The 12,995-nt window shown below is 42.2% G+C and overlaps 1 protein-coding gene across 3 annotated transcripts in view; it reads left to right on the top strand.

Moving 5' to 3' along the window:
* Nucleotides 1-5,573: 5,573 nt before the first annotated feature.
* Nucleotides 5,574-12,995, top strand: part of ME3 (malic enzyme 3) — a 127,140-nt gene continuing 119,718 nt past the window's right edge. Inside the window, exons 1-2 of one of the 3 annotated variants that reach the window (XM_030457958.1) lie at nucleotides 5,575-5,762; nucleotides 5,803-6,015. In XM_030457958.1, the coding sequence (XP_030313818.1) occupies nucleotides 5,815-6,015 (201 nt within the window). In that variant the 5' untranslated portion in view covers nucleotides 5,575-5,762; nucleotides 5,803-5,814. Of the gene's footprint in view, nucleotides 6,016-12,995 lie in introns of all 3 variants that reach the window. The other 2 variants (XM_030457966.1, XM_030457950.1) reach the window with 2 other exon arrangements.

Consider the following 12,995-nt stretch of genomic DNA (forward strand, 5'->3'; position numbering starts at 1 on the left):
ACAACCAAAAAACAAAGAAAACAAACAAACAAAAAAGTGCCAAAATTTATATTAGAGAAGACAGGAGAACTTATTGACTGGAGTGTGTTTATTTCCATGCTCATTTTTCATTTTAAGAGGTGTAAGTATAAACCATCATCATTATCACTTAACACTGCCAAAGCCAGGAAAGAGGTCCAAAGGGCTGATTAAGGCCTTGGTTGCACAACTGCAGATGGTTTTTGTCTGGATGACAGTGAAGTCTCTCACTGCTGAAGAATAGCATGGTGAAAATTACAAAGTAAGCAATAAACTGATAACAAGGATGCACAGATCCTGTTCCCAGCTCCATCACTCTCTGAATATGTGACCATGAACAGGAACCTTATACACATGTCCCTCCATCTGTAATGTGTGTGAGAAAATACAGAGTTAGCACGGTGGCATTAACTATACTTACAATTAAAAAAACCCCAACAAAAACAAACAAACAAACAAAAAAAGAATTTTTAGCTTCACTGCATGGAACAGGCTACAGTAATAAAGACCAGAGAGGATCCCATTGCAGGGATCTGCTATCTCATGGTGGCATGGGATCATCTGTGGCATTTAGTCTGTAAACTTAGGTCTGTGTATGGTAGAGGTGCACAGAAAAGTTCTGGGGCTGAGGCAGCTGGATCAGACTTCTGTGGATCCTTGTAGATTAAACACCAAGTATGTAATTGCTTGCAGTTGCAAAGGGCTGGCATGATGCTCCCCGTGGTGCCATCAGATCCTGTGATCTGCCCCAGTTTGATACCCTGCGTATGCCACATAAACGAAGCCCATAGTTCTGAGCAAAACCATACCTACACAACATATGGATTTTATTACATGTACATTATTCTACAGATTGATATTTAGACTACATCTCACTTCAGGAGATGATTTATGGTGATTTATTGGTTAAGGTGGTGTAGGACTGATGGTTGACCTTGATCTTGAAGGTCCTTTCAAACCATGACGAGTCTATGATTCTATATTCTCTCTCCATATAAGTATGCATATATAAACATACTTTCTATATGACAACGTGACCAAGAAGACCACTTTAAATGCTACAGCAGGTGAAGATTTTGTTCACCTTCAATACAGGGAGCTCACCACCACTTTGTGTGATCAAGCTGGCTCCAGGGTCTTCAACAGCACTTGCAGTTTTTCTTGCCACTGTTTGTTGTACAGAGGGGTCCTGATCACAGCTCATGGTTGTGCTGGGCTCTTGTGTTGTGTCTTGTTAAGTTAACAGTCTGCATGAATGGGTAGTATGTGGCCCCTGCAAAATCTCATACAGGAGGAGACACACTCCTGCAGGATGCAAGAATTCCTGAGGTGTGTGGTTTGAAAACCACACCAGTGTAAGATTATAAATGCAGCTCAATTAATTTCCTGAGGGGAAGATAATGCCATAGAAGAATAGACACTATAAGAACCCTTTTTATATGTCAGAGTCATTCTCTAATAAGTTTAAAGATTATTTCATTGTCATTCTCTTGGATGTCAAGCTGTTAAATGCACGGTCACAGCACTGAGGTTTCTTAAATTACTGGAGGAATAAATTAGTTCTCATAGCACTTTTTGGAACTCTAGTTGAATTCTTTAGCAACTCATAAACCCCAAGTGTATAGAGAATCCAAATCCAAAAAACATTGTTTTCTTCCTGCTGCAGAAAAATAGTTTAAATAAAATGCTAAGAGCTCAATGCTGAATATAATTGTACATTTCATTGCGTTTATAGCTTTTTTTGTAACATCCTTTCTAGTTTTTTAATCATGAACTTAACCTGCGCTTCAATTAAATTTGTATTCAACAGAGGTTTGCACAGTAGATAAAGTGCATTCATGTGCATCTGACAGCAAGCACTCTGCACCTTGGAGACAAAACATCTAAAGCAGATTCAAGCTTTATTTTGCAGTGCCAGGTAAATTGTAGAAAACCAGCATTTATAACTTGTTTCTCACAAAGTTGCAAAAAATCATTTTGATTGCTATTGTCAAGCAACAGGACATAAAAGATGAGAAGCTCCTGGCAAGGCACTATTCAGTGTGTGTACAACAGTAGGGAGATAATTCATGTCTGCAGAGAAAGCCTCATTGTTACTTTTACAAATATACAATGCCCTCTGTGCTGAGAAGAGCATTTTAAAATGAAGGAAATTAAGTATGTGAAATGGTCCATACAGTGACAATAAAGTCAAAAGCTTCTGTATGTGTATAAATCTCTATATAGGCATATGTATATTCCTGTGGCAGCGTGTGCATGAGCCAAAAATGCTCCAAATGCTGTGAGCTTGTTAAAACTTACCCCTCTTATAACCCTATCCTATATCCTCAGCAATCAACAGTGGGGGATTCTATATGCAAGCACTTCTGCAGGCCATTTAGGAACAAGACACTACAGGTACATAACTTCCCCTGCTCCCCATCTTCCACCTTTGCCAGTCCATCCCAGAAGGGGTGTGCAGGATTTCCCACCTCTGCTCTCTGATCCATTGTGTTGTTTGCCCCAAGCAAGCAATGTCTCAATTTTTCTTCCTTCATTTGTCCCCCTTGCACATACAGACCATAAACTTCTGAGGGGTTCCAGTGCAAGGTCCGTGGCACATTTCCAGGCACTCTTGAAATTGAGATAATAATTCTATCAGTTCAGGACCAGGAAAAGAAAACAGACTTCTTGTCTGACAGTTCACGCACAGCTTTATGGTTTTGTCATGACCCTTGGTGTAGCACTGACAGAGAGATGATAAATGTACAAAGTCAAGGTTTGTATGGAAACATTCTCACAGGATTATCATAGAAATTATGCCCCCAGACAGAGACTGAACCAATAACTCAGGGAGCTTTCTCAGTCTGAGATTGCTGTTTTTGTAGAACATTGTCTGACAAGCTCCAAAGCAAGCTATGAAGCCTCTTCATTTTGTTGTGCTTTGGAACCAAATGAGTCAGGAGAAGCTGATTTACAGTCAAGAAAATGGTGTGAAATCCTTTTGAGGATAACAAGTCAATTGGCTTAGCTCACTGTGTGCTAGTTTATGGGCATTCCCACTTTATAAAAGTGTTTTTATTTCTGCATAAAGAGATTGTGGTTCACAAGTTCTCAGAAGGCACCTCAAAGAACATTAAGAAAGAGAATAAAGTTCCCATGATGTTTAGAAAATCAGAGCCCAGCCCAAAGAGTTGTCAGAGGTGTCTCAGTTAACCCTCACTCACTGAGGTCCAGTATCACAAAATAACAATTCCTCACACCATTCAGGAGCAGACCAGTGTTGTCAGCCTGGTGAGCAATCCCACGGTGTGGGAAAGGCTTTTTAATGTCTTACTTCTGCATCCCTGTCTTTCATCAAGCAGGCATGGACCATAAATTTGTTTTTCATTATTGGTGTCTGCCTTCCATGGTAGCTGTGCTGATGTCTGTGCTTTTACATCTTATCTTCAATAGTACTTAGTCATCTACTTCTCCTCTGACAAAAAATTAAGTAAAATTTACCAGAAGGTTTAGAGTATTTGGAGGCTGCAGGATACACAGTTTGTAGACACAGACAGCAGCAATATTAAAGCTACGAGTTTAAGAACCTGTTAAAAAAAATCTAAACAGTGCTTTCTGGTGTTCATAGCAAAGATTACAACCATGTGGCACCTACACAGACTTTCTCCATGTAGTTTAAACTATCTTAAGTCAACCCTTAGACATACACAGTAATACTGAAGTTCTGTCTTTCTCTTAGAGCATTTTCACACAAAAATGCAGGCTGCTTTTTCCAAGAAGCATGCTGTGTTTTACAAGACAGCAAAGTGAACCTGTTTGAGTTTTGTAAGTAGAGGACCTTTTCCCTAGGAAGGACTAGAGGGTGGGACTGGGTCCCATGACTATAAAGACCTTGTCTAGGTTCTCCAAGGCATGGTAACTGCATTTGCTCTGAGCCTGAGGATGGACACTACTGCTGGGGGAGCTGATGCTGCTGCCTCTGACACTGCTGTGCTAAGCAGCCTTACTGTGGAGGCTCTCAGCTTGGCAATTCTTCCTCCACCACATAAATCTCCTTGAAGAACTTAATGGTATACTTATGCAAAGCAGTCAGGGAAGTCTCTCTTTTTTTTATCTTTGCTCACTTGGAGTGGCTTAAGAATCTGGAGATTTAGTGTTATGGACTCCCCTACAAATGGCAGTGTCAAATGTCCTGTTTGCTACACACATGGCCACAGGCACCACAAAGACACTGCAAAATTCACAGTGAAGTCTGTAGAGGGATAAAGAATAACTCATCCAAGTTTAAGCTGGCTAAGATCAATGTGTCTGGTGCGAGCTGGAAAACTTTGAAGAGCTGGTGAGATAATTTGTTTTTTATTCAAACTGATCCTCACAATGTCAAATTCTCCAGCTGATACAAAGTCTCAGGACTTTTTCAATTTATAGTTATTAAAAAAAAAAAAAAAAAGGCAAAAACAATGGCAAATTCTTTCTTGTGTCTTCCATGAAATAATCTCCCTGATCACCTGGCCTCAGTGATGCACATATTCCTTATCTTCTCTGTCTGGGTCACCCCAATAGTACACTTCCATCAAAGAAAAGGGGGAAAATACAAAGACCATACAAAAATTTCACTGACCAGTGGAGTAGTCTCTGACATAACTGCTAATAGTAGTTACTTATTGGCCACAGTCTTCTAGCATTGGGTTTGAATATAATAATTGTTTTATACCAAAAACGCGAATATCCAGAGCACACTGATGTTGCATGAAGCCATCTGCTCTTCAGGGAGAAATTATAAGGTACTTGAGTAGCTATAGGGCAAGAAAGGACCTCAGTATCCATCTGCCAACATCTTTCACTCTGCACTCTATTCTTTCCTATATAGACTGTCATTTATGCCCCAAAATATTAAAACACATTTAAAAATATGCCTGCAGACAGCAACACAAATGGAAGGAAAAGCTGCAAAATGCCCTGCACCCAAAGCAGACCTGAGCTCTGGTGGGGTGCAGGTGTGGGAGCAGCTTTGATCTGAAGATGGAGCTGAACCTGAATCCTCCACTCTTCTGGGCAGTAATCCAGCCACTGCAGTTTTATATAAGAAGTCGTAGTAGATCCTGATGATGATGTCACCATTTTATGGGAAAAAAAGGACTCATTACTTTGAAAAAATGGATGCAGACTCCTGCTTTCTCCAGTGGATAACGCAGATTAAATAACAAATAAAGCATATGTAACTAAATGAATTACATGGTATATACATACATACACTGTGTATACATAGACTTTACAGAGAGAATGAATAGATTATAAATAGATTGAAATGCCTAAAACCTTAATGCTGAGGGGCCGTGCTTTGTGGAAAGGCCACGGCACCAGCACCGGGCTCTGTGGCACCCACCCTGCCAGCGCCGGGGCTGTAGCTGCCAAATGATGGGGCACGGGTTGGGGTCTCACAGTGCCCTTTAGTTAAGGCTGATGAAGGAGATACGAATCCAAACGGTGAGACGACTGCAGAGGTACCGGCGCTGTGCCCCGGGCAGGCGGGTTCCATGTCCCCGACGGAGGCGGGGCCCCGGCGGGCACCCCCTCCCCTCCTGCGCCTTAACAGGTAACGGAGGAGGCGCGACCGCCGAGGGGTCGAGGCTGGTTCTGCTTCCTGGGTTTCCTTTCGCTTCAGCGGGGACCGCTTCGCCGTGAGGGGCCGGTCCGGGCACACCTGAGCTGGGTTGGGCAGGGCCGGACCCGCCTTCTCGTCTCGCCTTTCCCGCCCCGCTGGGCTCCCGTGTCCGCTCCCGCCGTCCCCGCTTGCAGGAGCCGCGTAGGGCGATGGTGCCGGTGGTACCGGTGGTGCCGGTGTGCAGCGGGGCGGGCGGCCGCCTGCTGAGGATGGCAGGGGCCGCCCGGAGGCCGCTTCTCCTCAGCCTCAGCCGCGGCTGCCAGACGGGGGGGAACCCGCCCACCCACGGCAGAGCCCTGGCCATCAAAAAACGGGGCTACGACATCACCAGGAACCCGCACCTCAACAAGGTCGGCGCCGCGGGGGGATTCGTTTTCCAGGGGCGGGAGGGGCCTGGAAGAGAGGGAGGGGAGAGGGGATCGGTAGGTAGGAGGGAGGTGGGGGAAGGCTCCTGGCAGGCACTGCAGGGGTCCAGCTGTGAATGTGGCTTGGTGTTCCGACAGCCTTTTCTGGGATCTTCCCAGGCTTGAGCCCCACTCCGAAAGGGGAGTGAAATGCTGAGGATCATGGATTGGTCTGAACGGGGCATGGGGAGGGTTTTATAGGTGTTCAGCGGCAGCCTCCTCCGAGCCGGTCACCTGCCTGCCCTCCATCAGCTGCAGTGGTGGCACTGGAAGAGGCTGTGTAAGACAGAAGTGCCCTTGACTAGGACTTGAAGTCATATGCTTGAAATAATGAAAAATTAGGAAGGAGAAAGCTTGGCTTTTCCTAAAAATCCACTGCAAAACCTGGTGTATTTTGATACATGTTGCCTGAGATGTGGAGCAGTGGAACTGAGCATTCTCATCTTCATGTTAAAGCATTCCAGGTCGTGCTTGGAAATCTTCCTTTCCCAATACATCTGTAGCAATGTGTTTTGCTACCAAAGCAGTGTGTTTTGCTGGGATGAAGATGTATGTGTTCTCAATACTGTGGAAACCTCAACATTATTAAAATTCAAAATCAAACCTTTAGAAGAGATTTTCAACAAAGTCTGCAAGATATGCCAAATGAGACCCTGTAATTTGGCCCAACAATACTTTTCCATCTCTTTCCATAATTTGAAGAGAAAAAAAAATTAGTCTGGATACAAATTTTGTGATCAAATATGTCAGATTCAAGAATGTTGGGTTCCAGTTTCTTGTATTAATATTGCTAGAAATAACTACAAATATGTTAATTACCTTAAAAATAAGCAGATATTAAACATGGTACCGATAATTGATGGGGCTGCAGCTATTTGTTGTCTGCTTGAGTTGTACTTACTCAGTATATGAGCCTCCAGTGTCTTCTTCTGGCTTGGGAACTCTTTGAATGACAACTTTTTTGTAGGACATGGTACACTTGCACCTCCTGGTCCTGCTTCACCATTCATAAAGGTGAACCCCTAAGGACCAAGGGACACAATGCTACTGAATATGTAACAACTTTGTAGGCCTTCTCATTTGAATCACAGTTTACAGTGTGTGTCTGTAAGACTGAAGAGAAGAGGAACTGCCAACTATCTATAAGCAAAATTAGTCAGCATTAAGTGGTTTTGAGGGCTTTTTCTTCAATACCTGACTTGTTCTTTCTGGTGTTCAGTGACAGCTACCATTGCAGCTAATGTTTCTCCTAGTCTTACATATATCAGTTTGAAGTGAAAATACAACACTCTTACCTTTGCTCAGCAAAATGCAGTAACAGCAACACACACAGAGTTGAATCCATCAATTCTAAAGCAATAACCTGGCTACCACAGGAGTAGAATTTGGATGTCACATTTGATAACTTTCAGAACTGAGGCTTTTCTAAAGCATGTGGTCCCCCTGCCTTCCAGTGAAATCAAGTATTTTTCTTGAAGTCTGAGTAGAACTTTAGTCCATATGGAGAGAAGGGAAGAAAACTAATTCTGTGAGAGGTAAAATATATTCTAGTTTGCCATGTTTAATTGTCCATGATAAAAATCTCCCAGCTGGTCTCCAGCCTGGATGCTTGCTGTTTATGTTGTATTCTTCTGTCAGTACAGACCTTGCATTCATCTACAGAACACCCAAGTGAGGACAGAAATGGTTGAGACCTGTGGTAAGAGATAAGGACTGCCTGTTTATGTAACTAGGTAACTAGTAACTAGTCATTAGTAAATGTTCAGGTCCACTTTCAAAATTTTACTGAACAGGCTTCTGTTTCTCTGTCACTTTTAACAGTTCATTGTGGTATTTAAAGAATTAACTGTGTTCAGCTGAAATTGGGTATTTCAGACAATTTATATGTTGTTGGTGTATGACTGATGGCCCTTTGGTCTGCTGTGCTGCCATGGTATAGGTCAAAATAAGGATTTTTGATAGGGTTTTAGGTGTTGTACTTGCATCATAAAGCAACTGCTATTTTATTAATACCTGTTTGGTAGGTAAATGCAGACATGGGGTCATTGCTGTTGTTCTGCAGTGGATCTCACCTTAATCTAAGCTTTCATGTGATTGAAAGCTGATCTGCAGGGAATAGTTCTTGCCTTTCTCCAAGAACCTCTGAAAATGTTTTTCAGAAGTAATGGTGGGCAGCAAGTGTTTTGCTATATTATTCAATGCCCTGGCTGTTTTATAGCTTTTGGGTGTTTATTCAATGAGGCTGACTATGTCCCTCTAGAAGAATCACAGACAGATTCATGGTGTGAGGTTACTGATCCAAGTCTTTGCTTGTTTGCTAGGTTGGAGGTGCTTTGAAGACATAGCAGACTCAGAAGTCACAGCTGACAGATCCTCTATAAAAGCCTAAATATCAGAAAAAGCAGACTGTCCTCTGAGAACCTTCTCTGTTCTCCATATCAGACCAAGAAGAAAAAAATAAAGAGTAAAAGTGGTGTTGGATGCAAGACACTCACCGTTGTTTTTTTCCTTTGGTAGTTGTTTACTATGTGAACTTGGCTGTCTTTTCTGATTTAAAGAAATTTAATTCAATCAGTCAAGGGTGACCACACTATATTGAGCATGGCTAGTAAATGAGTTATGTCTGGTTCTTAAATAATTTGGCCAATCTATGCATTGTGTATAAGAGCTTGCTAGACAAGGCATTTTGGGAAAAAATTGGGAGAAATAAACTATTTTGTGGTTAAGGCAAGGCTGCATTCTGTCTGAGACTGAGTTTGGTGATGTCTCAGACTTTGTGTATGACACTGGCAAAATCATACTCAAGGAAATCTTGTACTCTAAATCTTTGGACAGTAGGAGGAACTTTGAAGACAGAACCAGTTATGCTTCATCTATGCTTGTGAGACTTTAAGAGGGCTGCATGTTTCTGTAGTATTCAAATACTGTTCTTTTTGTGAAGTACTACAGTCCACCTCTGATCCTGGACTCTGGAAATGTCAGCATTCTTCTGAGCATTCTTCTACTTGCAGTCTTAAAAGGCAAAAATGAAGATCTTGTTGCATGGTTTCATGAAGTGCCTCATGAATTAGTTATTTTCCCTCTTCTGAAGTTAGAAAACCTAAAAATGTTCAGTGTCAGATATCCACATAGAAACAGTAAGAGTGTTCTGTGTTGATCCAAGTGCAAGATGGATTCCAGGAGGATCTATTTGGAGGCTTGGCCATGTATAATTAAGTGACTTGCTGACAGGGCAGCAGCAGTGACGGACTTGCTGAGAGACAAGTCACTTCTTCCATGGGGGCTCAGCCTTGTGGAAAGTTAATTCAGCACTCAGACCCTGGGAGGAAAAATGTGGCATCTCTTACCCACCACTTTATTTATTAAAGTTACCCTGTGTTTGGTGTGGTCAGGGCTGTGTTGTGTCCTCCCGCTTACACTACTGTCAGTTGTTAAGATGCTTTCAATTCTGTTCATCTCTGATGTTCTGTTCATCATTCCTCAGTTCTTCCAGGCACTCCATCAAATTCATGTGCCTTCTTGGAATTTAACAAACACAGACTGATCTGGACAGTTCTCAGTTCAACCACATACTCACAGGGTTAAAATCTTGTCCAAAATGGGCTGTAGTTTTGTTCATGACATCTGAGTGAACTGTTCAACTAGAAAGTTGACAGCACTTCATACATTTTGCTGGAAATCTTAATTTTGAGATAAATCATGGCTACTTGAAGATGTGCCATCACAAGAAGATGCAGACCTAGAGGTCACACTTTGTTTTCAGAGCAACAGAATATTGCTGTGTTTGAAGGGTTCAGATAATACACAAAATCTTTTTTGCAAGGTGCAGTGCAGGGATCAGAATGTGGGGGTTTCTGTGTACATCTGGATAGTAACCTGGAATCTCTGAATGTGTATTCATGCTCTCCATTTCTTTTCATAGAATGTATCATAATGAATTTTAAAAAAACCAAACACAAACCAAACCACAAACAAAAACAAAAAAACAAATTTACCACTCTGGATCTGCAAGAATTAATTTTTTAAAAATTGTAGGTTTCTGCAGTGTTTTTGAAATGTACAGCTGTTCAGAACAAAATGCAGAAAAATTGTCCATCAGCTTTGTGGGGATCAGAATTGAGCCAACTGAGGGTTCTTTGAGCATCACATCCGTAATTTGCCACTGCAGCTGAGCAAAAAAATGCTACAGTCTTGCACGTGGCTGTACTTGACCACTCTAGTGATACAGGCCTAAAATTAGCTGGATTTGTTAAATGAGTGCATTTAAACAAAATCAGTCATGAGCACAAGAGTAGTGTGTCTGAAGTGGCAGTTGGTAAGATCACATTGGGACAACCTTCAGGTTTCAAATGAGTAAATCTTCTCTCTAAATCCATTAAAGAAATCAATTGTAATTCTTATATTCACTCTTACATGTAACTCTTACAAATCCATTGTAGTTCTTAAAAGTGGGGTAAATGCAGGGGAAGAGAATTCTATTTATCTGTGTTATTTACTCTTCTTGCAGTTTATGGTGGCTTTTTGCAGATTAATTGACCTGATAGGACTCTCATGTTTTCAGGAATATTAAACAGGAGACTTCTATGGACAAACCTTGTAGCCCATGAGCCACTTCAAACCCAAGCCAAACCATAGGTGATGGAGACCTCTTTGTCAAATCATGTTCTGGCTCCTCTACAGCTGAAACATGAGGGAGGCTGAGCACTCAGCAGTGTGATGAGTCCTCAGTGGTGTCCAAAGGAAAGAGGCAGTTCTCAGAATTTTGCTTGTTCTTTAATTTGTCAGTCAAGCTTAGGTGTATTACCATTGACTTCAGTGGAAGCAAATTCCAAGGAGATGGTCTTTGGCCCATGGGATGATGATCTGGAAATATGATTGCTCATTTAGATTTGTTTTGGCCTTTATTCTGGTGTGTGGTTTCATTCTTGTGTTTGGTATTAATGTCAAAACATACACTCTTTTTTTTTTTTTTTTTCTTTTAGTCCAACTTATCTGTTGAAAATGGCATTATCTAATGTTTTGGGATGAAAGAACTTGTCATTAGTGCTGTGGTCAGCAAGCTAGGCCCAAACTAAATCTTCTGGTGCTTCTGGTGTTTGCAGCAAGCTGCATAAGTCCCTTTGCTTCCCTGTCTTGGATTCCAGTCTCTCTCCCTTATCAGAGCCAAACCAGGAGGCATCTGCCTTCCTGTCCATCTGCATCATCTCTTGCCAGCACTGTCATTCTCCTCTTTGGGATACCACTAATGCTGTGGGAATAAAGCTCTTGTGGAAAAGCTTGGTAGTGCAGAGAAGTCTGTTGGTGCCAGGGTGCCAGGGGTGCTGATGCAGACCCTGCCCCTGCCAGGGTTTTTCTAACCCTTTAATATGTTGGTCCTTGTTTTACTTTTAGCCCTTGTAAATGCATTGAAAGGTCTTGGAAGTATTGGTTGGGGAGTTTTTGTAAGTGTTGAATTTATGCTTGCAATCACTGTAAGATATCAATAAAAATAAATTGCATTTGGACCAAAATGTTAATTTCTCTTTTCTGAGCAGTTTCTGTCAAAAGCAATTTTAAAGGTATTTTTGTAAGTTGTGGGAATTCATCATTTTGGCAGCTGGGTCGCTTTCTTTTTATCATGCTCTTTCTTTTAGAGAAGTCTTAATCCTTACACCAGGCATGTTTTGGTAGGACAGAGCCAAGACTGAATGTGGCTCTTCTTTCATAGGGTGGACTCAGTATTTTGGTACCTGAATAAGACTTGCACAGAAGTGACACACAGTGTTTGATAAACAGTGGGAAAACTTGTATTGCAACTAGAATGGATCTAGGGCTGAATGTTGTAGCTTGTGCAGCATTCCTATTCATTGCACGTAGTGAAATGTTTGACAGCCAACCTGTTGATTACTTTGGAATCATCATGGATGTTGGCAAAGAGACTGAGGATATTGTATGTGGGGCTGTGAAGTCTTCACTGCTCTGACCTGAGCAGGCTTCAAGCCTTGCTCCCTGTCAGTAGCATGATCCATGTCACTGCTGTTAGAAACTGGGGTGCTGTGTGTTGAGATGGGTCACTGGGGCTCATCAGAATTAGCAATGATTTTTCTGAAGCTGCTGCAGGGCAGTGCTGCCTCACAAGATGAAGTAAAGAGCACAAGTTTGTGGCTTGCTTCTGATTTCAGACGGATTTGCCATGCTGTAAGGTGACTGCTAGAGGGTCTGTTAGCTTTGTAGTGCTGTGTGGCAGTGTGACCCCTGAATATTTGGGGTTAGTTTGTCATAGATCTGGCACTCACTGAACAAAACTGGACCTAGAGTAAATTCCATTTGACTAAATTTTCTATAAAGACACAATGTAAATTGAATTCCTCTAGCTGCTATAGCAGCAGCCTCCAGCAGAACACTCCAGCTGTTGTTCCTGGCATTCATTCAGACCTGAAAAAGGACAGGTGGGTCTTTAAAGAATAACTGCACTCTTTTGATAGCCTTTGCTAAAGGGGCAAGTTATGATTGTTTATAATATTTAAGCTTCTCCAGGACTTTGAAATAGTTTTCTTTCTCTGATTTAAGTGATGCTGCTTTACCTTTCTTCCCTCCTCCCTCCAGCATCCTCCATTTGCTTGGCTGATGCAAACATCTGCTTCTGGCAGCTCTTCCTGTGGCTTCAGTGTTTTACTCCTTCACTTCAAAGAGGAGCATTGCCAGTGTGTGCCCCCATGCAGGCACTTCCACTTGCAGATTTATGGCCTGGAATTCGATTTTGGAGCTGCCAATGCATGTGCCTGCTGTAGCTGAAAGCTGGATGCTGCTCTGCATGGGGGATGCCTTGCCTGTACCTGCCTCTAATGAAATGCCCCTGTACTCAGCGCTGGTGAGGCCACACCTCAAGTACTGTGTCCAGTTCAGGGCCCCCCAGTTCAGGAAGGATATCGAGGTCCTGGAACAGG

Source organism: Calypte anna, chromosome 1, assembly GCF_003957555.1.
Source record: "Calypte anna isolate BGI_N300 chromosome 1, bCalAnn1_v1.p, whole genome shotgun sequence".
In the NCBI taxonomy this organism is placed as follows: Eukaryota; Metazoa; Chordata; class Aves; order Apodiformes; family Trochilidae; genus Calypte; species Calypte anna.